General features: G+C 37.8%; 2 protein-coding genes across 9 annotated transcripts in view; one reads left to right on the top strand and one right to left on the bottom strand.

Moving 5' to 3' along the window:
- Positions 1–24956, top strand: part of VPS13D (vacuolar protein sorting 13 homolog D) — a 103188-nt gene extending 78232 nt beyond the window's left edge. For all 6 annotated transcript variants that reach the window (XM_080564063.1, XM_080564065.1, XM_080564062.1 and 3 more), the window contains 4 exons: positions 1024–1219; positions 17772–17903; positions 22191–22431; positions 23273–24956. In XM_080564063.1, the coding sequence (XP_080420189.1) occupies positions 1024–1219; positions 17772–17903; positions 22191–22431; positions 23273–23404 (701 nt within the window). In that variant the 3' untranslated portion in view covers positions 23405–24956. The remainder of the gene's footprint in view (positions 1–1023; positions 1220–17771; positions 17904–22190; positions 22432–23272) is intronic.
- Positions 3412–26112, bottom strand: part of LOC308181223 (uncharacterized protein) — a 34343-nt gene continuing 11642 nt past the window's right edge. For 2 of the 3 annotated variants that reach the window (XM_080564156.1, XM_080564157.1), the window contains exons 4-7: positions 25962–26036; positions 20080–20168; positions 6600–6666; positions 3412–4674 (exon numbers count right to left, since the gene is read on the bottom strand). In XM_080564156.1, coding sequence (XP_080420282.1) covers positions 4610–4674; positions 6600–6666; positions 20080–20168; positions 25962–26036 — 296 coding nt within the window. In that variant the 3' untranslated portion in view covers positions 3412–4609. The remainder of the gene's footprint in view (positions 4675–6599; positions 6667–20079; positions 20169–25961; positions 26037–26112) is intronic. The other variant, XM_080564158.1, reaches the window with a different exon arrangement.

Below are 26112 nucleotides of genomic sequence, written 5' to 3'. Positions count from 1 at the left end.
TAAGCAGTATCAGTATAAATTGCGGAAAAATGAAATATTTCAGACTGCTGAGAAGTCAATTAAAAGCATTTAATTGTGTCATCCAATAATTAATAGGACTGTTTTAATTTCAGTTCCGTGGAGTTCTTATATGCTGTCCATCCCCCCACCCCAAATCCTGTCTGTTGAAGTGGAAGAATTAACCATAATCTACAGTTATTCAAGAGAAGTGTTTTAAATACTTGGTGCTATGCGCTTCTCAAGTTTTCAAGATGCAGCCTGGTCTGTACTTAAATTATAGTACTTAAAAGAACACCTGGCCACTGGAAAGCTAAAGAGCCAGATGGTGTGAGCATTTTTATGTCTTAAGCCAGTTCATCAAAAATCGTGAGATTTTAATCATGAAGATATGATATCCATCCATAAAGCACATTCTCAGTTAATATGAGCTGTTCCAAGTCTTTTGAAGTCTCTTTAAGTTCTTGATTTCTTCTGAGCACTTAAACTCTCAGTGACAGAAAAGTTCACAGAAATGTCTTTCGGCAGCATCTCAATTAAAATCACATAACGCCAGTTAATGTAGTTGACTTTTTCCAGTGTACAAGTGCAGTGTTACATTTTCTGTCTCAAATTGTATAAGCTTTTGTGGTAAGTGAATTTTGTCACACTCTGGGTAACCACTTCACCTCGGAAATAGATGACAACTCTGTAAATACAGATGGGGAATAAAATAGTATAGAAATGTAACCTGATATACATTTAATGGGTTAAGTCTTTCTGTGGGATACTATCCATGTAATTTGTTTGCAATGTCTGTGTGCATGCATGTATATACTGCATGGGTTTAAAAATATATGTTAATGTATAAAGTATAAAATTATTAGCTAATTAGTTGTAAAACAGTCTTTGTATTACATGTAATGCACAACACATTTTTATCAAGCTTGACAGTAAATCTTAGGCAGACAACATCAGCTGGAACAAAACTGTGTCATTTTTAGAGGCAATACTTCTGGCCTACTTTGCTGTTCTTGTCTTCGCTAGGTATCATTGGAGGATTGACAAGTGTAATAACTTCAACAGTTGAAGGTGTGAAAACCGAAGGCGGTGTCAGTGGTTTCATATCAGGCCTTGGGAAAGGCCTGGTTGGCACCGTAACCAAACCTGTGGCTGGAGCTCTGGATTTCGCATCAGAAACTGCACAGGCAGTGAGGGACACCGCCACTCTGAGTGGCCCCAGGTCAGTAAGCTGTTTCTATTTCCAGTCAATAATATTGTAAAAATGCATCTTACAATACCTGCTGCAACTTCAAATCTGGTATCTTTCCTTACCCAAAAGAACAATGGTTTTCAAATCAAATACGCTGTGTGCTATTAGTGATGTGGCCCATTTTAATCAACTTGCTTTTTCCTTGGCAACTTTTTTCTATGGTGTCTGTGCTCTTGTATTAGTAAAATTTGCAGAGAGAAGCTGCAACATAAAATAGGAACTCCAGCATTAGATGAAAATTCTAATTTTCACTTTGTACAATGGTTCTTTTTTACCAGAAGTGTGGCTATATGCCCTTATTTGCACATGCTCATTTGTTTACCTGAATGTATGTGGGTGGATGTAGGAGTCAGCACATCTGGACAGGTGCACTGGCTTCCTTCCTGTGTTCAGTAAATAGCATAATGTGGTCTTGACAAAATAATGATTATCTTTAATGTAAATGAATATTAGCACTGACTGTGAGTGTGGAAGAGGGAGAGGGCAAAGTTTTAAAAGCCAGCTCTGAGAGAAGACACTCTATTCTTTGTGGCCAAGAGTTTACTTTAGATGATAATACTATGGCAAGAAGTCCTTCTGTTGTATGCATGCAGGATCCTGCATGCTGAAGTGAAAGAAAATCCTAAGTAGATTTTATTGTTGGAAAGCTTAGAGAAAAATGTTTGCGAAACGTTGGGTTAGTTTGTCTTCCCATTTGGCTTTTCCATTTCCTGTGTTTTATGATGCCACACTTAGAATCCTGAGGTGCCTACCATCAGTGTTTCAGTAAGGAACAATAAGCTTGATGAAGTGTGACTGAGATGCAGGAAATTTCACAGAATGAACCTAGGTGTACTTTGTTGTGAAAATGGCAGTGTTTACATGTATGTCTCATGTATTCGGTACTTAGCTTGATTTGTAAAGCCAAGAGGTCAAGGATTACAATTCGGTGAGTAAATATGTATACATAAAATTACACAAGAACTATAAGTGCATCCCTGAGAAAACACTGTTTTGTTTGCGTGTTTCCGAATGTTGTAAGTGTGCAGATTTATTTATTTATTAAAAGGTGGGGAGAAACACGCCTGGCTATTCTGTTACTTGTCTCACCAGTTGAGCTGTGTTGTTATTACCGTTTGTATCAGGATGCACATATACTTAAAATCTGTGCTTTGAAATATTTCTCTGATCCCAGGCTTTATGCAGTAGCAGTGATGTTATCAACAGTTGATAAACCAGACAGGGAACAGGAAAGGGAGGACCCCCGGCTAACCTTATCTCCAGCTTGTATTTGCCTGTGTGGCATATTTCCCTTTAACTTGTTAACTGTCAGTTATGAGATTAGGGCAGATGAGCTGAACCATGTTGTAGCTTCCAGTGAATTCTGAAATACTGTCGTTGTACACCAGCACTGTGAAATGACATTCATTTACATACACTGTGAAAGTGTCTAACCTACCAGCCTGCTACAAGGAAAAAAAAAAAGTGAAAGAAAAAGCTTTGCCACTTACTACAATTCTCCAGTGAACAAAATCTGATCAAAACTTTTCTTATTAGATAAATGTGGTTGGGAATATATAGATAATGGGGGTGGAGGGCGCACAAGCTATAAGCAATCTTGCACCCATGTTCTGTTTGGTAAAATTTTTTGATATATAATGAAGCAACCGAATTGTTTTTTTGGGGGTATAAAAAAAACAACAAAGGATTTGTACGTTTTTGGACTTCTGTGTACCAATATCCCCCTGCTGCATTTGTTAACTGTTCAAATATGTGTGGTTTGGAATCAAAATAGAATCGTGTTCCAAACCCAAGTTGCTGGCTCCTGTTAATTTTCTGTTTTAAGTATGCTGGGCCATGTAGACTCTCCCAAACTAAGTATATAAAAACAGATAACTGATGAAAATAAGTTTATGTCAGTAACTGATCTCAAGTGTAGTTTTGAACAGTTGAACACAGTAGGAATAATAATAAGCATGGTGAGAACTATCTTAACCTTATCTTGACTGACAGCTTATCTGCAAGTTTCAGGTATTTGTGCAAAAAAGTTTTGTGAAACAGTTAAATACAGTTGCATTTAAATGGCACAGTACATGACCATAAATTAAAGGCCCTTGCAATTTTCATAATCATATGGTTGAATCTAATCAACAACAACAAAGCCACAAAACAAACAAAAGCCCTGAAATTATGCTGCTTGACTTTAATTACTGAATTATTGGAACAGTTTTCCAAGAGATGGGGAATTTGAATTGAGGCTGTAGGTTCTGCTGAAAGGCATGTCCCAGCAAAGTCACTGAATTTTAGTAGAACACTGAAGGAGACTCTGTAGCTTGTGTTACTCAGTGATCATGCTACATGGACATCAGTCTCTTTTGGCTTCAAATGTATTGATTTGTACTGGGATTCATGCAGCTAGCAACAACCCTGTGAACCCTGTGTACAGAACATGGAGCCAAACTTGTACAGCTGAGACACAGACGATGGCTTTATAGCTTATTGCAGTAGTTCAAAATGTGATGTGTTTGAAGTGCAAGAAAATATTTTAAAATCTGACTTTAGGCTGGACTTTCTCAAAGCTAATCTTAAAAGTTATTAATATATAATGTATTATGTTTGTAATTTATGAATAAAGCTGTCTTAATAGCTTTAAATTTTAATGCAGAGGATAAATGAAAACAATTGCTGACAATGCAGTATACATCTAATTTATTAAAAGTTAATGCCTGTGACTTGATACCTTTTTTGAGCGAGTTTTATGTGTTCCAAGTACTGCAGTATCACATGCAAGAGTTCTGATTATTTCCATATTTGTCATATACTGCCAAAAGTCTTAAAGACCAGTTCAAAACAGGAAAGCTGTTTTGTCTATAGATATGCCTGGAAAGCTTTCTCCTAGAAACATGTTTTAACTCCTAACACAGCATATCTTAAGAGAATATATATTTAGACGTGTACCTAACTTAACAGGTAGTGTACAATACTGCCATCATGGCTTTCTCTCAGACTTCTGCTAGGGTCAGAAGTCTTGAGACATCTTAGTTAATTTTGAACTGTTGTGAGGGTTTGTGTTGTCCTCAGAACACAAAAAGTAAGGAGATTACTTCATGACCTACTAAATTCTCATCAATTCTCAGTAAGCTAGACTACATTAGTTAAGAATAGTTTGAGATTTGCAAGTTGTTAATGGTCCTAGAAAGTTCTTCTATAAATATTTGATTCTTTTAAATATGCTTCACCTGGAAAGAAGCAGCTCGCCCTGGTTATTCGTTGTTCACCACCTCTCACAGTATCACTCAGAAAAGTGCAATGAGGTTGCAACAGCACAATGCCAGCAGTAGGGCTTCATTTATTTTTCTCCTTCATGTGTCCATCTCACTGTTAGCTGTGGCTCTGGCTGTAAGAACAAAAGCAGTGGACTCGAGAGCCAGAGAATACCAGTAACCCTGCAAAGAGGAAGTACAAAATATTTAAGTAATCGTATGGAAGGTCATCCTAGCTAATATACTGCAAAGAGGATATTCTCAAGGTTCTCAAGTTCTGAAGGTAAATACTGCTTGAGAATTAACACCTCTGTATGTGTCCCAGGTTCCTTCCCTACCTTGCACTTGTTCTAGATCTGACTTCGAGTCTTTACCGTACTGTCAGTCATGCATGGGTACGGACTGCGGTGAAGTAGACTTTATTCTCCTGGGAAGCCCTTTGCAAAAGTTTTGTACAAGTTAGAGATATTACACCTACCAGCTAGCATGCATTGTGTTGTGTAAATCTGGAAATGGTTCATACAGTACAGTTGAGCTGATTTATCAGACTGATCTGTAAATAACACCAGCACTGTGATTTCCTTCATATCCTCTTACCTCTTTTCTCCCAGTGGGATAATAGGCCTTTATTATGAACTGTTTTCTCAAATGATCTGTTCTTGGTTTGTTGTTGGGGGGGGGGAGTTTGTTTATTTATATATTTATCTGAGCAAGTTTGTCCCTTTTTCTCCTGTGGCACCATGTGAAATCATGTAGCCACTTGCCTTTTCCTCAGTGTTAGCTCTACTGTCCATCTTTAGTTGCTGTTGAACTTTTTTTTTATAGTTTTAAATTTTTGTTAGTCTGTCCAGATTCTTCCATCACTGTTGTTGAGCTACTTTGAAATCCCCCCAGTCTGTAAGTTCCCATCAGTATTGTGTGAAAAGGGACTGTCATATCCCCGCTCAGTGACAGGCTGTACTCTGCAAGTCATCCAAAACGGTGTTGGCTGGTTTCACTGCAATATCACGTTGCAAATTGATGTCCCGTTTTCTGCTTGCTATTTTCCCCCAAGAGTTTTTTGTTTTGTTTAACTGCTTTGCAAATATCTCCTTGTCATTTAATATTTGCATTCTGGATTATTTTTCCCTAGATGAACTGGGTTGCAGTTTTGTAGGTTGAATCCATTTCATTTCCTGCCATATTTCTGACCTCTTCAGCTTCTTTAGTACTTCACTGTCCTCACTGGAGTTTTAAACACCTTTTAGTTTGTCCTCTGCAAATATAATTTTATATGTTGCTTTTACTAGATCCTTGAAGTTAAGCAAGTCTGGTTTTGTGCCCCCACATTTCGCATCAGTAGACACTTCTGTTTACTTGGTTATTTTCTGTTACCAGTCTCACCTGCTCAGTATTACTCTGTTAGGTATTAAATTTATCATTGGTAACTTTCTGTTATTCTGTTGCAAGATCCTGTTCAGTTCTTCAAATGTCCACTCTTGTTGTGTGGGTGAATGTAGATTTTCTTGTGGTGGAAGTAGTTCCTCAGACTGGAGCTCCACACTTGTTCAGTATGGATACTTTTATCTCAGAACTTGAGAATTTGATTTTTTTTTTCTTGAAAATGCATTTCTCAGCTCTATTAGTTTCTTAACTAGAAAAAGACACTAACCCAGCATCTAATCACCTAAAATTACTTCACCTTCAAATCAGACTACCCTTAAGAATGAGTACAAAACAGCCCTCTATTCCTTTCTGCCTATTCAAAGAGTTCTTACTGATGTGATGTGAGCAACTAATGTGACTAATGGGGATTTCTGTCAGAAAAGTCTGAAATAACGATTGTGTTTGCCTGTAAGTGGAATCCTGTCAAGACTGCCTTGGATATTCACTCCACCTATTTCCCTGTAAAGCTCTGTTGAAGGATTTCAAGCGATTGGGGCATCTCAGTTACTCCTGTTTCTGGAATATCTAAAGCCTTGAGAAGTGGGGATGGAGTGCACTGGCAGCCCCTATTTCACTGTGTTTCTGTATCTCTACATACTCATACAGTGACTAAGAAATCAATCTTTGGGTAATAAAGCTTGTTTTTCAAGAAAGAAAAGTGTAATTTGCAGAGTGATAAGTACCTTCTTTTGCCTTTTCGTTCTGTCTGAGTCCAGGAAGGAAGGATAGTAGAGAGAAACCCAGGAATTTCTGTATGTGAGAAAGAAATGCACTGGCTGTTACTGGACTGGTGGGTGGCCAGGGGGGCTTTTTTTCCCCCTCTGTTTCTTTGCTCCCTCCTTCAGGATTGACAGACTGGGCTGCCTTTCTCCTCTAGGACAAATTGCTAAGGAATAATTACTTGGGAGCACAGCCTGTGTTCTGCACAGTAAAGCAGAATTTGCTATGCAGGGCTGAAGAAAACAGTTCTGATGCATGCAGGTTTTTTTTAATCCACAGGGTATAGTTAAAAGAAGGGGAAACCTTTAAAACATTCAGGTTACTTAATCTTATTATATTGTAGGGTTTATAATTCTAGAACCGCATGTATAAAAATGTCAGTTAATTTCCAGAACAATACACGGTTCATTTTCTGAAAGCACTGTTAGCTGCTTAGCACCCAAAAGAAGCTCAGATGATGCAAAGAATCCAAACTCTGCATGAACATATCCTTCTCGCTTTCCTTTTTAGTGGGATGAATGGACATAAATTGGTACCAGCTGTAAAACCAAACTATAATGCCTCGTTATGCACTGCTGCAAATACCTTTACATTTAAATAGTATTTCGAGGAGGTTATTGCTAGATATATGTGTTACTAGGTATCGTGTAAAATGCATTTGGAATAGTTGTGAAATCAGTTGTCTTTACAGGCAGTTGTCTCTGTCCCCTTTTTTGAACTTGACCCAATTTAACTATTCTGAAGGAGTGGGAGAATAAAACCAGCGTTTGGATGCATGGCATTTACCTAACGCTTCATTAATATTGGATAGATGTGGTCACTTTCACATCTGCTGTGTATGAATGTTTTTAGTAATAGGAGGTTTTGGGGGCGTTGGGGAAAGCAATTACAGGCTTGTGTTAGGCGATGTTTAATTGTACAGGTCTCACATTCAGCATCTATTACACATGATTAGCCTCTGGAGCCTGCAAGCTAGAATGAGCAGCAGGGCCTGACCTGAGGTAGGTAAACTTGACAGCAAACATCTTACCTATTTTTAAAATGACACTTCTTCAAACTGGAGGATTAGAGTTGCTGAGGTTGTTCATTAGACCTCCCATTTGCATTTCACTTCTGATTTTTGTGTACCATATGTATTTGCAGAGTTCTAGATGCTTTACATTCCAGTAGGTAGTGCTAACCTTTACTTAAGCATTGTGTAACTTCCTTCTGTTTAAAGCCTTCTGCTCTGCCATGACAGAATGTATTCCTACTCTTAAAACCGAGTGAAAGATTGTTTTAAAGAAAACTGTGTGGTCACTGGCTTCTCCACCGGTAACACTTCTGTTAACATTAAAAAAGGGAGACTTTATGGGTGCCTGAACTGTAATTCTTAAGACCAGTGTCTCTTTTTTTAAGTAAGAAATATTTTTCCACTAAAACGTCAGTGTTTAACTTGACATTTAAGGACAGAAAGATACCCTGACTGCATACATGCTGTTGGCTAAGGGACAGAAAGGGACAGAAGCACAGGAAAGGAACGTTGCGAGGGGAGAACGTGAATGAAAGTAGAAAACATTAAAGTGAATAGTGCTGGGTAGATAACAGAGCATGAAATGTGAAATTGTGTTTTGCTTTTCAGATGTCTGTTCATGGTTATCAACAAATAGTTTCAAAAAGATAAATGAATACAAAGTTCTTATTGTGATAGTCCCCACAGAGCCGAAAGACTGGCTAGCACCTTGATAACTTACAGCTAGGGGTAAGTATGTGTCCATCACTGGTCAAACAGTCCAGCACTGAGTGGAGCACATAGCTTTTGCCTTAAACAAAAGAGCGTTCCTGTGGCTGGGATCAGAACAGGAACAAGGTTAGGCTTCATTTCACAGAGTACAATAACTGGTTTTGAAAACATACGCGTTTGCGAGGAAAAAGCATTATATTGTATTAGACCAGTCTGGTAGGAAAAGAGACAGCTAAAAATCAACATCATGGGTACGCGATGTCCTTTTACCCTTCTCTTTGGGACAGGCAGACTTTTACAACAGGTAAATATCTTTACTGGTTTAGGTTATATGTCAGGTACGGTCGTGTAGGCCTGGTGTAGCCCATCAGAAATATAAGCAATTTTACAAAGCTTCTTCTGAAAAGAGCTGATAAATCCCTTGCTGGATTTGCCACAGATTTATTCTACCACTTACACTTTAAGTGGCAGTTAAGAGGACTGGATTCAGTCTACAAAATGAAATTCCTATACTGTGTGTCCACTAGTATTTAGCTATTAACTTAATTTCCATAGGATTTTAAACTAATTGGATGCAAAGATACACACTGAAAGGAATCCATGTAGACAGGGAGAAAAAATTAGTTCCTTAGAAATATTTGTATTTCTACAGCCTCCATATTTTGCCCAATTACCTTATGTTTCATTTCAGCAAATGCTTTCAAACAACACCACCAAAAAGTAAAAGGAACATTTAACTGTGTTGTATGTTTCCTATTTTCTGGCATTCCCGTTTTTGTTTTTTTTAGATCCTTCCTTATTCAGAAAGCCCTCTGCTAAATGGTACCTCTGTTTCAGTGTATTCTAGGCAATAGTTGTTGATTTTAAACTATTATGCAGAGCTGCAGACTTAACTAGTCTGCAAGGATGCAAATCTGTGCAAAAGTATCTCCTCAAATGGAATTGGAGAGGCTTTGAAAAAAAAGTTAATGTGTTAGTATCAGCAGAACAAGCTAAAAAGTCTACAAAGACCAGGCAATAAAGTACTCACAATTTCCATTCACAGATCTACTTGCTTAGAATTAGGTGGGATGTTAAAAGCCATATATGCACCAGAAATGGACAAAAACTTTATTCAAAACAGACGCGTCTCTTGGAATGCATCAGGACAAATCATCAGACTGCATTAAACCAGTCGGACTCGATCCCCAGAATTGAAAACATTTAATGCACGTTCTGTGGGTTTTTATAATGTCTTTTGGACATGTTATGAGTATTTTCAGTTCATAAAAATAGTAGAAAAGATGAAACTGGTGTTAATGTAATAGGAATATAGCATTTGTTTATTTACTAAAGCACAAATGGCACGAACTGCTCGCCAACGCAGTGGCTTTATGACCTCGTGTCCTGAAATACCTGCTGGTTGTGCCAGAAGGGTGAAGTCTGGTACAGCAGGTCTAGGGCAGCTTTCTGGGAATAAGTTTTACTGGTCTTGTACTGCTGAAGGTAAGCATAGATATTTTCAGTACATGGATACCTTTTATTATACCCATAATCACTAAGAGTCACTGTGGTTTTCCATGTATGTATTTGTTTCTGTTGGATGTATTTGGAATACTATCTTTCAGGTTGTCTTTCCAGTCACTTTCACTCCAAATGATTTTGCCTTGCATCACTTTAAAGGTTTCTTTACAGCCTTCATTTCATGTCCTGTATCAAGTGTCCTTTAATTACCACAGTAATAAAGCTTTGAGGGGAGAGTATATTCAAAAGTAGACTGTTCCCATTCCAAGACCAAACATGAAGACGTAGCAAATGCCTGTGAAAGTCTTCTCTACATCTGTACTTCCAGTAGTTGTGTGTTATAAGAATTACTTCCCACTAATTCCTACCAAGCACAAATATCATGGCAGCAGGTTCTCAGAGGTAAGTTTAGAATGACAGAAATATTAGAAAATGCCAATGGACAGGTAGTGCTGTTTGCACTGACAGGTTTTATTTTCAAATTGAAGATGCAGCATTGCTGTAAAATTAATACTGTTTCTAGGCAGTATTTTAAGCCAGATTAGTTTAGGTTCATAGTTATGTGGTAATTACAGGCTTACTTGAAAGCAAGTGACCTTGCGACAAGGTATGTGCTAACATACTGTTAGCCTGTTTACCTGCTACTAGACAGACTTTCTTTCCTTTGTCATTAATAGTGAGGTTTTATGTTCAGTACTAGTCCAGAGTCTGTATATGGGAGCCCAGGGCCTGCTGGGATAGGGTTTTACACTTGTGCTGTCCTTTTGCCCTTCCACTGAACTCTTTTCATTTCAGTCATGAGCAAACAGTCAGTGCCTGAACTAACAACCCTGCAATCCTCCAAAGCACGCCTCGCTTACAGTACCAAACAAAGGGAGGCCCGCGTGGGCCGGCCCAAGCCAAGGAATGCAGCTTCGGGGTTCTGCTCCATAAATTTAACCAGCACGACAAAAAGGAGATAATATGAGCCTTCGTGATGATCTGAAAGGGGGAGGTTTGTGTCCCATTGATTGCGGTCTGGCCTATTGCCAGGCCCCGAGCCTGACCGACAGTTGAACCATATCGTTAAGGCGTGTAATACAGCTCAAGTCTTGTACAGCAGCCAATGAGTACATATCCAGAGGGCAAAAGTTTATAAAGAGTTGAGGCTGTCCTGTTTAACCCTCTCACACTGCATGTAATATATACTGCTGCCATTCAGAAATAGTCACATTGCTATTAAAAATGTAAACTTTCAACTTTCTTTACTTGGAAAAAATACATATGTGTCCGATTTCTAATGTGCAGCAGATTTATAAAGTGATCTGAGAAAAATATGTAAAACTGATCCTTTAAAAAAAAAAAAATCCAACCCACTTTTTTTCAGTACTTTATCCATGGAGTTAGTTACTTTTGTGTTCAGAGATGTCTTCTGGGTTGTTATGCAAACTCTTTCATACAGATGGAGCTATTTATTGCCTTGATGTCACCTCATTTAGCATGGGGTTGGTATTTTTATAGATAATTTTTTCACCTAATGTTGCTGTTAACATGTGGAACGCTCTTTATCAGTTTTGTGAGCACCAGCCAGTTGATTTAAGTTATTCTTGCAACTCTTAACTTTAAAGATCAAAACAAACTTTCTGAGGAGCTTTATCACTTAGTGAAGTTTGTTCTAGCAGACTTTGCCGTTCCTGTTGCAACACCAGTTGTACTGACTGAAAAGTATATGAAGGAGGGTGTGAAGAGAAAAAGCATAGGGCCAACATAGTTAGTTTCACATAGTTCTTCATGCACAACTAGCAGGTTAATGTTGAGCAGGAGCCAGTGGTTTGCTTTCTCCCTGAAAGAGGATTTGCTTTCCCAAAAAAACAGCAGTACAAACAATACGGTATCATTTCTTCAGTAAGGCAAGTTCAGCTCTTGTTCAGATTAGGTGTTTGCAAGAACGCCCTGCTAAGAACTGCATCTTTTGTATGGGAGCATTCATCAACACCTTGGTGAGACAGGAAACTTCAAGGTGAGAACTCTAGTAATACTGTTCTGCAATCAATACAGGAAGAGCCCGTGATAAATTGCAAACTGAGAATGCAATGTTACCTTTTTTTCTATGTGTAAAGGTTGATGATATCAAAGTGCTTGAAAAAGTATTAAGTTTGTCACACTGTTACGTAGTCAGAGGTGGAGAAGTACCAAAGGTTGAACACTGGTTGATGCACAACTGTGGTTAAGTGCCATGCAGTTGTCCAGTATACAAGCACATGTAAATTACATATGCAGCTCGTGGATTTCTAACATGGATGTTTTAATAATGTGTCATTTCGGTGAGTATATCTGCTGCTCCCCATTTATAAGGAAGTGATTCCTGATGTCTTAATTTCTTCTCACTTCCTTTTGAACTTGGAGCCTGAAGAGGTTCTACGCAATCATAATCCCAATGAATAGTATTCGGTTTTGGTTTGATGTTGTACACAAAAGAAAGGGGGGAGGGGAGAAAATAGCTCCATCTCAAAGAAGTTGGCAGGAACAGCCGATATGATAAACAGTTACTTCTTCAGCATGCTGCAGCTCTCTGAAAAGCATATTGGGTCAGATAAAGGTCTTCAGTATCTGAGCTGGTAGATCCCTCAAAAGAGGAGGGATTTGACTGTAACTGGGAGGTTTTAACCCTAGGCACCATTTATTTGCATGTTTCTGCCTGAAACTAGCATTTTGGGAACACATTTAACAAGTACAATATATTCCATGTATTTGCTGGAATAAACGGTGCATATAAGCTTCCTCAGATATGCAGTCAGCAGGGAGCTGTCTGGCTCATGATTTTACACATTCTTGCATCTAACTGAGATATTCTAATGCCAAATCCAGTACTCAGACTGCACTGCATGCATATTTGTAACACACCTTAAAAGTATCTGTGTCTCCGTTGGTGAATGAATGCTATCACAGATCTGTGCCAACTCTCTGGGTTTCTGGTGGCAGATTTTTCCAAGAAATCATCTGCCTATTGGGAACTGCACCCCTAAAGCCCAACACAGGGAAGTGGGCAACTTACTTACAAGTAGGAGATATACTATTACCATTTGCTGGTACAGTCACAATGAAAACGTGAAAGCTAGATTGTCATAAAGTTCTCTGAAACTGGGCCCAAGTCATGTAATGTTTGCATTCTCAGATGCAGAGAACACATGGTTAACAACTAATGCTCTCTGTCCCTTTATGCTCAGTAAACGTGGAGCACATTCCTGCTTATTGCCGTGGTGCAATATTTGAAACAAAGTACATGTAAGTATATCAATAAGGAATCATGGAAATGGTGGATTTGTACTATTTTGCAAAAGTATGATAGGAAGTACAGGCCTTACCAGAAATGGCATACATTTGCTTTTGTTTGTTATTCTTATGATCCTGTGGTATGAGAACATCATCTGTAGTTCTGTTGTGATTGTTGAACTTTGAGGTCATTCTTTAATTGATTCTGGGACTTCCTTATGCTTTACGCTGTGCTCTCCAGTCATGGATTTATAAGACAGACAAGTGCTGTCCTCATTCTGTATTTTGTGGAGATGCATCATGCATGGGATGATGGTACTTACTGAAGGGCTGCAGGTAAAATTGTCTTGAACAAATGTGGCAAGTATTTTAGTTATTGCATATTTTATGATAGAAGATGCAAGACTATTCCTCCGTTAACTTACCAGATTAAGTCTCTTTTCAGTGTCTGAAATGGACTAAAACCTCCTCAGAGAAAGCAGTTACTGTATTTATGAAACAGACTTTTTCCAGAACTACATAGGTAACAGATTTAGCATTATTTCTCCAAAATACCAGCAGCAATTGAATTCATAGACTTATACTACCTGCCATTTACAATGGAAGCAAAAACAGAATTTGAGCTATACCAGAACCAGTAAGTTTATTGCTTTAAATGGGTTAGAATGACGAGGCTTTAAGACTGGTAACCTTTATGAACACAGTGCATTGATGATAGTGGCTGGAAGTTTTTGGCAGCAAGAACTGGGTCTAGCTGAAGAAAATTATTAGAAAGTGTGGGAGAGCCCTGTGGCTAGAGAGAGAGACCTCGTTGGAGGCTTACATGGCTGATTTGCACACCAGAGTTTGTCAACTAGAATGGACTTAGCACAGGGTTAGCATAGGTGACAGTCAGTCAGTACAGCAGCTGAAGTGTCTGTGAAGAGCCTTTTCTCTTCAATACTGTTTTCATAATGCCAGAATTGCGTCTCTTTACACTTAGAGCTGTTGTTCGCATTGAATTTTGGGTGTCCTTGTGCTCTTCTGATTATGGATCAAAATCTGTATGCAGGTTATATGTGGCTCAAGTTGCCTTTTTAAATGGGTTCGTAGTTGCCACTGCTGCTCTGTTCCCAGGACAGCAGATATTAAATTGTACAGGTACACATCCTAAATGAAAAGTCATAGTGATTGCTGTGTTGGTCACAGTTTTTTTTTCTTTTTTCTTGTTGCTTTTTTGATCGCAGGTAAAGTTGGAGTATTCTGAATAATAATTTGGGTGTTAGTGCTAAGGAAACTGAAGGGTGTAATAACAAAAGTCGGTGCATTTTTGCATATAATTTTAGGAGTGTGATGTTTTGTTTTCACAGACTATAATCTGTTGATAAACAGTTTGTTACCTTCTGATTTTATTGTTTGTTTGTCTTTACAAAGCAACCTAGTTACACTTCAAAGAAATGTTTAGGTCCAGAGGACAGTCAAAGATGAGTAACAGTTTTGAGAACAGTGCTGTGCACCTCAGATACTCTAAGAGCTAAAGCTATAGTGAAGGAGGAAGGATAAAAGATAATTCCCTAAAGCGTGTTATGTCTGTTGTAGAACTTTTTTCAATCTAAGTTGGTAAATAATTCTCATCAGTAAAATATGAACAACTTCCTTATATGACTGGTCTGTGATCTGTTTTAATTTAAAAAATTCTGGCTCAAAACTGGTCAACTGAATCACAGGAATCCTGTGAACCATTAAGCAAAAGCCAATCAATTAACACTGCTAACTGTTTTTAGTGGATGTACAGCCATCTGAAATGAGATGCTCCAGCATTCAGCTTTGTCTGAACAGTGAAGAACTGTAGTGTGTGCCTCAACCTTCTGACACCATTTCCAACCTCTTTGTGTCTCCATTCAGGAGCACTCTTCCCTGCTGTGTCTAGTAGACATGAGGGCATTTCTGTCTTGTATTGCCTTTTGTGAGCTTATTAGAAAAGAATCAGCAAATCTGTTGAGTGCATGTTTAATGCAATACAGATGAGGGCACACCACCGTTCATTCTGCTTTACAAATCTTCACTTTTTGCATTTCATCAGTGTTGCTTGTTATTTACAAAATGTAACTTGAGAGTGTAGAACCAATTTTTAGATTAGGGAAAAAAAAAAATCAAGTTCTGTGGAATGCTGTTAGCTGTCCAGACCAAATAGACCAGTTTGCCAAGGGGCTGATGGACTAAATCAATGCAATTTATGCTAGCACTAGTGACACTTCGTTGAAAAGCAGCTGGCCTTCTTATCACCAAGATGAGAATTAACTTTTTTTACCAGGATGAACATTTTTATTGTGGAGTAGCAGTAGAGACAGTAAACACTGTATTTCTTAATACTTCTTGTATTAAAAAATAACCCCCCAAAAAAACACCAAACCTAAAACTGTAATTTGCCAAGTCTTTTGGAAATTCACTGTGGTAACTAGTACTTCTGCTGGGTCTGTCTGACCTGCTTCTAAGCCAGACATTAGAAACAAGTGTTCACTAATGTCCTGGCTGCTACAGAATAGATCTGATTAAAGGACCCGTTCCTTCTCATTTTTGGAAGAGTCATGCTTACAGTGTTTCAGGTAGCCCTTCCCGTGGTGCCACATTATATTAGAGAAAGTAGCACAGCTGACTGTTTATCTAAAAGACAGTTAATATAGAAACCATTATGCAGTGTTGTTACTCATTCCCATGTGGATGGTTGAATGCTCCATTATCTAACTTTCCTGAATGCATAATGGGGAAAGAAAGTGTCTAAGTGAAAAATTAATGATTGGCCCATAGTGAGTTAAAAAGCATACATTACGCTTCAGACAGTCGCTCTTTAAACTTGTCAATAGAAGCTACAGGTGCTGTAGAGAGGTTTAAAAGCCAGTTGGGACTGCTTGGACAAGTAAAATTTTGTCATTTTCCTGCTTTTGGAAGTGAGGAAGTAGGACAAGTAGCAAGATGCGAGTATCACACTGGTTGGAACCTTTTAATTCATTTGGAACTTTGATGTAACGTTTTCCATTTCATGAAGGCATGCACATACGTTACTAATTTGTAAGAATATGTAAAAAGAGGCACTGATTTATTCAAAAATGTAGCAATACTACCATGCAACTGTGCCCACTACAGACAAAGGTGATTTTACAGAGGTGATTTGTTCCAAAGTGATAGTAGTTAATGGTGAAGTTCTAACAACTGTATACAGCTGTTATTCAGAGGAATAGTTTAGCCATATATAGGTTGTGGAAGTCATCTGTTCATCTAGTGTTTCGCTTATTCTGGTTCAGATAACTCATACTCATGGAAGAATACAGTTTTAAGGCATTAAACTTTTTTGCAAATGAGGGAAACAAAGTACCTCTATGAAGCAAACTGAGTTTTCATATTGGCATTTTTTTGCTTGGATGCCTAGCTCTGTAATTAATTAATGAATGTTTTACCAAAACCCGAAGCAGTTCAGCAGGACAGGTAAATACTGGACTATTCCAACAGTATTTACTGAAGCCAAGAAGGGAAGGGGCAAAAAAATTGTCACGATTAAAGGGCATGGGTGTCAAAGACTGGAAGGAAAACAAATTTTAAGTGTGCATGTGTTAGGAGTCTTGGACAGGACTGCTGAAGGGGAAAGGTAACAAAGAAACAGGGCTCCAGAGAAAACATCTGCAGAAAGCAAAGCTTCGAAGGCAAGTACTCTTGTGTGCTATTGCCAAGCAGCTTAGAAAGAAAAGCCGTTGTTACGAGGGATTTTTTCCTCCTTTCTTTTGATCAAAAAGGATAGAAGCAGTTCATTGTACAGGGTCTTTAGAAAGTATCAAGATGGGAAGTAGAGTGCACTAATCAAAAAACGGTGCATTTGGCTTGAAAAACTAGTAACAGCAGTAGGTTGGGAGGTATGAAAAACCATGCACCAGTCCCAGAGTGATGCTATTGGGAAAGGACAGAGAATAAAGCAAGGCTGCGCAGCCTGTAACACAATTCTTCAGGGGTAGGGCGTTCCAAAAGCTTAAAGGAATTCAGAATATTATTTTTTAACAAAATACTGCTAGGGGAGGAACGTACCCTGCAGTTCTTTAGCACTGTGGCCAGTATCAACCTCTGATGTCTCTTAAGCCATGTGTGTCTTTGTATTACTGTCATTTTTAATAGCTACTCAAGAAGGGTGAAGTATACTAAGCCTTGCTCAGAGATTCTAATTGTAGATTTTTCATTTAACTTCACTGCATGTTCCTATTTCTGTAACCCTGCAATTTTCAACTACGGGCAACTGTCCGTTAGTGGGAGCGCTGTCTAGGTCAATGCACTCTGTAGAGAATTGAGAAGAAACTGTCAAATCAATGGAATTCTGCTGATAAATAGATCAAAAACTTGCAAACCATATACTCAGTTTATGTTGCTTCTTCATTGAGCTCACTGCCCCTTAATTGTAGGAGAAAACTGGGAAAGATTTCTTTGAAATGCAAAGCCATATGAATAGATACCGTGTCTTCAAGGCCAAATATTACAGAATCCATATGCTGTATTTGTGAAGACCTTGTATTTTTAAAGGCTCTGTCACACCTCGTATTTCAAAACAAATAAAACTCTTGTGTGCTGACAGGTTTAAGTGGAAGGAAAAGCCCTGCTGTTGCAATAAGTCATTTTTCTGCATCTATTTTGCGTGTAGGACACAAGCAGAGAGAGTGAGAAAGCCACGCTGCTGCAGAGGACCCCAAGGGCTCTTGCCCCGCTATTTAGAAAGTCAAGCGGAAGGACAAGAACAGCTGTTCAAACTGACCGACAACATCCAAGATGAGTTGTAAGTACTGACACAGTTACTTTAAGTAGTTCCATTTGCTACCATTCTATCTTTGTGTCTTTGGGAAGAGAGAAAAAATTATTTCACATGCGTGCATGCACATACATGTCATTTGTTTTCTCCTGGTACTAATTAGCAGCACAGTACTAGCATCTGATGACTTCCACAATGGCCTGTCCACTGGCTATATACAAATGTCATAGCAGGTGCCACTGGAGACCGTGCTTCATCTGCTGCTAACAGCCATTGATCTCACATGGCATGCAGTCTGCAGAAAAACTGGAGCCTTGGCTTCTTGACTTAGTCCTTTTAATGGTCCTGCTCCCTTCTCTTATTACAAAAGATGAAATTTAAGTTTCTAAGCAATCAACAGTCCATTTAACATGCATGTTCAATGCATGCCCAGCCTTTCCTGTGCATAAATAGATCTGCGTTGCCAGAACGTGTACTCCTCTTCCTGTGTAACAGAAGCACATCCATACAGGCAGAACTAGTATCTGTTCCTTTATCTGCCCCTGTCTGCAATTTCTCACAGTCAAAGGCCTAGGAGAGTGGCTAGTGGCTCCATGATAGCAGTATGTGAATCACACTGACCTGTTACTTGTGTACAGTCTCAGGTGGCTCTGGTTTAGCTATGAGAGAAGCTAACTTGGATGCTTGTAGTACATGTTATTCCTAACCTAAGAGTGTTAATAGTTAATGATCAAAATAACCTGCACAATATATATATTTATGTATTCATTTTTCCAGAAAAGCCTATGCTGAATGATCTGAATGGGTAATAGATGCGCCATCAGTTTTGCATCTATGCTTGAATGCCTTGGCTATCGGTGCATGAAAGCAAGTGAAAACAGCAGGTGATGTTATATTAGTGGTCAGGGTTGACAGCATGAAAAAAAAAAAAGTGTATTGAATAAAAGCACAGAAAGGTATCTCTACATTTGTTTCTACAAGACATGTCAGTTTGCTGGGTTAGGGTCTCAAGGCATAATTCATTACTTAACCACATCCTTCTCTACCACAGTTACCTGAACAGCTGTTTTCAGTATTTCATATAATACTATGTTTTGCACGTATTATCCAACAGAGCATGTGTCAAGGCAGAGTAGTTAGAATTGTTTTCAGTGCCTCAAGAAAAAAAGTAAAGCATGTGGTGAAGCTCATAGAGGGCGTTACCCATTCAGCAGTCTGTCCTAACTCCACCAGCATCAATGATCAGGCACCAGAAGCCAGGTTACCTCCAGCTGCCTGTAACGAAGAGTTTGTAGTTTGCCACTTGCTTGTGGCCCTGTGATCTTGCACTCTTGCTATTTTAATCTCACATAAAGAATCTAAATGGCATATCCAGTCTGGCTCTTAAGTGAGGAGAATCAAAAGAGAGCAATTTGTGACAAAAAAATATTTTAGCGTCAACTTTTCACAGTATACCCTGTAAGCAGATCTGTGTGCATTTGTCATTGAGTCACACTGTTCAATCATTGTGACTTTCACCATTAAGAACATCATTCAACAAGAAAACAGTGTTTCTTGTCATGGAAAGTAAGTACAAAATTATGCCTCTGACTTTTATCCCAGTATCGTAATCAGAAACACATTTAAAGACCTGATTATTTGCATATTTTCCTTCAGAGTTAAATCCATAAAAGGGGGTTTAATACCTTGCTCTACTGTTCTAACTAAATGTTTCCACATTTTTTTCCAGTTAGGCTCACTGTTTCACTTCTGGAAAATATTGTGTAATTACTTCCTGATGTTGTTAAAAACCCACAAATTCTCCAGAGATCTGGTTGCTTCTGCTTTGTTCTACTGGATCATGTTTCATTTAATCTTTCATTTTATTAATTTGAGATTTTTTTAATAGTGTAGAAGCATGTTTTAAAAAAACCAGTCAACTAAAGTATTATCTTGAAGTAGTATCTTAAAAGGTTAAATACTCATTTTGAGAACTAGGCATAGAGAAGAAAATAATAGTTGGCAAAAGAAAATGGGTAATGATGCATGACTCAAACTTAGAACAAAATGTAGAGCTTGAACTACAAATTAGCTAATGTTTCAGTGCTTCGCCATAAAATGTGTCCTCTATTTCCATTCCTCAAGATATATACATGACAGCAGTAAAAATCTAGTATGAAGAATCTGAGAGAGAATCTGTTCTTCTTATGGAAAAAATACAAACCTGTAGTCTGGTTTCCCAGTTGTGTGCACTGAACTTCATAGTAGCTTTTGGTCTTTCAGTTCTTTCCATGGATGTCCCCATATATACGACTGTAATGACATACATCAGGAAAAAACAGCTGTTCTGCTTTTGTGGATATACAAAAACTTCTAAATGTCTCAACTTCACTTGGACGATTGTGAAGAACAATGACAGAACATTAGGAATTTCTGATAAACTTTCTTTGAATTTTCTTTCCCATCAAGGGGGGGGGGGGGGAGCAGGGGGAAGAAAAGAAAACCAGCGTGCCGGTGGGTTTGCTCTGGTTTTGCTTCCAGTGGAAGTCCAACCTGAGTCAAAGCTAGGACCTGCATAAAATACTGGACTTGCTTTTATGCGCCTATTCAAAGGAACAAGACTATTCTGCAGGCTATAATGTGACTGTATTTTAAAATGAAGATTTCTGTGCTACTTCTTAAAAAAAAATCACTCTCCTTTATACTTATTTCAAAGACAAAACCTTATCCTGAGGTGTTTGAACTTTGAAGGAGGAGAGGAACTGAGGAACAAATGCTCTTTTCAGTCGATGTGTGAACCCTTTTGCCTACGGTTTTTGTTTTAAAGTGGACAAAAACGAATGCTTCTGCTTCTTTTACTTAAAGGAACCCACTTCTATTATGCTATCATATCATAGTCATATCATGCTACTCTTCACAGCACTTAAATGAAAATTTAATCTGTTAACTCAGATGAGCATGTATGCCTTTTTCAATTTTATGGAAGCAAAAGCATTTGTCAGTTGATGTGACTATAATACATAGGGCAGGGAAAAGACAAGTTCACCACGGAATGGCATCTTTCAGAGAAGTATCAATAGAAAATTACTGGCGTTATTATTTATACCATAAAAAGAAACCATGATCTCAGTTTTTGAAATATTTTTGGCTACTAAAATTCTGCTTATAGCTATAGGTTTATTTGGATGTGTAGCTCTTGATGATTTGTGCAAAGTGTTATTTAAATGGCAGAACAGACAGTAGTTCTGGAATTGGTGATTAGAGATGGTAAGTTTTTCTGTCTATCAAAAGCTCTTAAAACTGAAAATCTTCAATGTTTTCAAAAACAGTGGAGTGTTTTGCATAATATAGGGCAAAAGCAGACAGATTTGTACAAGCAACTGTTCGGAAAATAGTAATTTTGAACCTATCTGACAGCAGGAAAATCTTAGTTCTACAGATACTTGTACTGTCGTGGGTTGCTGACAGCATTATTACTCTGTTTAGCACTCTTTCCTAGTAATGTTGTATATTCCATATATAATTTTCTGAAATTTTCAGCATTAAAAAAATCACTAATGAGGTTCATTTCAGGAGTAAATCAAAAGTGGGGGAGAAGTGTTTGCGTGTGAAATATCTATTCCACTTTTGCATTCCTTACTGCTATTTTTTACACATCAACCTTTCCAGCCATCGTAATTCTCAATCTTCTTAATTCACTCTTTTCTACCTCCTCTATTCATCACTTGGACTAATCTCTCTGGGGAAACCTGCTTGCTGCTTAACCTTTCACCCCAGTGTTAAACAGCTAATTTCTCTTTTCTAGCTACTGGTCCAAGCAGCAGGTTAAACTTGTTTTTTTTGTTTTTAAAGGCAAGGGAAGTGCGTGGTAAAAGGAACTACAGTAGGTTTATAACATGTAAAAGGATAATGCTTTTGTCATAAATACCTGCACACCTTTTTCACATACCAGTAATGGAACTAAAGTTACAATTAAACTTCATTGTAAGACTTCCAGTGCAAGGAAATTAATCTTCCTAAGTCTTGTTAAAGGATATTTTTATATACCCTTTTAATGTCCAAAGCTAGAAGCCAGGCATTTAGTGCTAATATTTGATTTACAGCATGATCTTTTTCAGCTGAGGGGGTACTCACCAGCTTGCCTTTTAGAACAGTTTAAATTAAATACAAATGAATTGTACATGTTATGCTATTAATTTTTCTGAAAGACTTCTAAAGGTCACTGAACACAACAGGTTAAAACATTTATTACAGTTGAGTATTTTTAGCTTCAAGTGATTCATTTCTTGGGGTTGTTTTTGTGGTTTATTTTTTCCTTTTTTTTTTTTTTTGCAGCTTCATAGCAGTGGAGAACATAGAGAAGTATTGCGTTCTCATTTCATCTAAGGCTGTTTATTTCCTCATGAGTCGTGACTTCACAGACCGTGAGGCCATCTTCCTAGAAGTCAAGTATGATGATCTCTACCACTGTCTTGTTTCAAAAGATCATGGAAAGGTGTATGTACAGTTGACGAAGAAAGCTGTTAATACAAGTACTGGTGTAGCAATTCCAGGTCCATCCCAACAAAAACCAATGGTAAGGATCGAGTGCCTACTGTTAGATTCATGCAGGGTTTCCTTTCCCCTCAATACTAGTGCTGAAAATGTTTGTAGTCATCAGTGTTTGGTTTCCTGTACTGCTCAACAATGAAAACGTTCTGACAGCAGTGAAAATAGCTGCTGCCAAAAAGTTTCAAGTAATGATAAAATTTGCTCCGTAAAGATTCTGAGAAAAGCTGATGGTAAAATCAAAAATATTCCTGAACAACAAAGTTACAATAGGAAATGTTTCTTTACCTGAGAAAAGATTAACTTTACAACACATACATGGAACTTAAATACTATGCTCTATGTTTTTACTCTAGTTTTCTCTTCTCACATATATAGTATTTTTTACTGCAAAATGCCTAGGATTTGAAAGTCATATGTATGTCATACAGGTAAAAGTTAATCAGAACTCTCACCTCTAAACCCATTAGTTTTTTTGCTTCATTACAGTAGTTGCTCAGGGTCTGTTTTACAGACAAGGTTACAAGCTCACCCCTGACCCAAGTCAGTTTACATTCCAAACAGACAAGCCAGATGAAAGTAGGAGAGGAAGCGAAGGAAATAACTTCAAATATTCCGAGATGTTTCTGCTCTCACCCAACAACACCTAATCCCTGGCTACCTGCCTGTCTGTCTCTCCCTCTCTCATTCCTTCTGTGCTGCACCTCAGCACTGAGAACAGGTCTCCACTGAAACATTTCTATTCCTTTACAGAGCCTTCAAACATAGCCAACCCGATTTCTTCAGTTAATGAAGTAATAAAAAATAAATATATTCTGCTTTAGACAATAGTAGTGCCAAAATAACAATAAACACATTTCTTTTTGCAGGTCAATGTGAAATCTGAAGTTCTTGCCGTAAAGCTCTGTCAAGAAATAAACTATGCAAAGAGCCTATATTATGAACAACAGCTTATGTTAAGACTCAGTGAAAATCAAGAACAATTAGAGCTGGACTCTTGAAACATCTTCCTTACTGACAGAGTGAATTGCAAGAATCAGTCTGGAGCTGATGGTATTCTGTAACTAGAGAAAATACTATATGGGAAGGAAATAAATATGATTTTAGTATTTAACTATATGGCATCATTGTGAGTAAGAAAATGTGTGGTGGGCTTTGTTTTGTTTTTAAAGCATTAGTTGTATAATTAAGATACAGCTGAAATGCATCTGGTTCTGGGAGAAGCCTGTATTTTGCTAACATGTATATATGTAAAAGTGTTTCTTGTAAATAAGAGGGTACAGACCAGGGTGTTGGTATAAATAGAAGTCTGTTTACTGTGTAAAGAAATTAAAGGATCTATACTGAGTCTTACTGCAGTACCTGAAACCACCTGTTCTCTCCCTCTCTCTGCTTTTCACAGTTCAGGAACATAGGTAAGAGTTTAAAAAAAAAAAAAGTTAACTGCAGCTGTTGGAGCACAGAAGTCCTGTAGTTTTCAGTTTTAACACTGTAATTAGGTGTATTGATTTTTTTTTATCACTAGTACAGCTAAATATATGTATACTTAATATTCCACTGAAATGTCATTGTTTTTAACAAAATAATTGTGTTATGTTAAATATTGCAGTGATGACTCACTAGTTCAATTACATTTCCAAAATACTAGAAAAGAAAAAGCTGAACTCAAACTTAGCAAAGTCTGTACGTCTGAAGGCCCCTGCTTCCAAGTTGTTTTGAAAACAGTTTAAGTGAGCAGCCTTGGAAATCAAAATCTTTAACTTCAGTTTTCCCTCCACTCTGATTGAGTAAGTGTAAATATAGTTAGCTGGTTAGTGTGGAAGTCTCCTAGCACTGGAAATGCCTGGGTTGGGGGGGGAGACATCACTGCATCATTTGTCTTAATGACAACCTCTACAAAATTAAACTTTTTGAAATAATAAAAAATAATATGTTTTTTCAAATGTTGTATATCAAATGAGTATTTGTCTCACCAATTTCAACCAAGCTAGAGATTGAGGAATGTAACAGAAGGGATACCCTGCAAGTAGGTGTGTGGGTTTTCTTTTATTTTGTTTTGTTTTTGGCTTTTGGCTCTAGTTTTCATGTGTGCTCCCTGGAGATAGTTCAGTAACTGTGCTGAATATCTGCATGCAGTACAGCACTGTGCTATGCAAGCTTCAAATATGAATACACAATTTTCCCAAAACTGTTCAGTAACCTTTTGCAGATTTCAGGAGCCTTTTAAAGTGTTTACTTTGTAAGCCTCTGACTCAAAAATAAGACGTCCACTATAACTTTACTTTCATCTTAATTTACCTTTTTATATCCTTTATGATAAAGGCATACAAGAATATTTTTAAACTGAAGGTTAGAAGTAAAACTGTTTTTAACGCTTGTACTGTGAAAGGCGGAGGACCACTGTGTAAGGACAAAACGTAGTATCAGTGGATGTGTGTATGGTCTGTGACTGGAAATCAAAATCCACAAAGTCCATTATGCAAATGAAACTGATTTAATGCACCACTTTTGTATATTTCTCTGTATAATTTTTAAGTAAAGTGTAGAATTCAACAAGTGCATTGGCTCAACAGTGCTTTAACACAACACATCAGTCCCGTTAGACTCTGCTACTAAGACTTTCTGCTTCTCTCCCCTTTAAAATTCTTTTTTTAATGCAGAAAATGTCTAGTTGCTAAAACTGGAAAGTAGGTGGGCAAGGTGAATAAAAAGTAGTTCACAGCTCTGTGGTGATAAGTTACAGGCAAAAGGCTTGCATACTTTGTTTTGCAGCAACTATGTGAAGGAGCTGATAAGCAAACACCTGAAAAGAAGAATGATAGTACACCCACTGAGTGACCTGAACCCAGGGAACCACAGGAGATAATGGATATAGCTAGTGTATTTCTTTATTTCTTTTGGAATGTGCGTAACCTGTTTTTTGGCTGGTGATGATGATTAAACAGAACATTATTTAGAACTTCAAGAAGTGTACCCACTACCCTATATGTACAGGAGTGCCATGGACTGTAACTGGTTTGATTATTCTACTATGTTACAATACTGTTCCAGCACTGATGCTGTGCTCCTTCCAAGTACAGTGACTGAAGTTGCTCATTCGTATATAGACATGCAGAGTTTTCTCTTATGGATACATATACAGTGCTGATTATAAGGAGTGAACTATAGCCCTTCATGCAAGAAATGTATTTCCTCATTTAGCATTCCAGAACAAATTCAATTAGACCTTCAGTTTTCTTCTATGTTTTTTTTTTAAGCTCAGATGATATTACTTGTTGCTGTAACCCAACTATTTTTATATTATTTCAGAACTCTTACTGTGGACTTCCTATTGTTATTGGCACTACTAACATTATTACTAAGTGAATAAATAGAACTTTCAGATTCCAAGAGCCATACTCAAAAATAGTTTTCAGAGGAGGTAGAGAGTAAATGCAAGTCTCCAGCTTTCACTGAAATTCTTAAGAAATCAAACACAAGCTGTAAGCAGACAAGACAATATAATTCTGTTTACCAAATTATGTAAAGTTCTGAGCTTTATGAAGACAGCATGCTTACCCTTTAGCCTGGTTTCATTTGAGGAGGAGGTATGACTTATAGCAATAAAAGCAGATTGTCTTGATATATCAGAAGCTGTGGAGGAAAAACAATTACTGATGAGAGACAGAAACACAGGTTTCTCCCCCTGGACACTCTTTAGCACACAACT

The sequence above is a fragment of the Anser brachyrhynchus genome (genome assembly GCF_964034855.1).
Source record: "Anser brachyrhynchus genome assembly, chromosome: 21".
Lineage (NCBI taxonomy): Eukaryota > Metazoa > Chordata > Aves > Anseriformes > Anatidae > Anser > Anser brachyrhynchus.
Note: the sequence above shows the minus strand (reverse complement) of the source record. Positions and strands in the feature narration are given on the sequence as shown.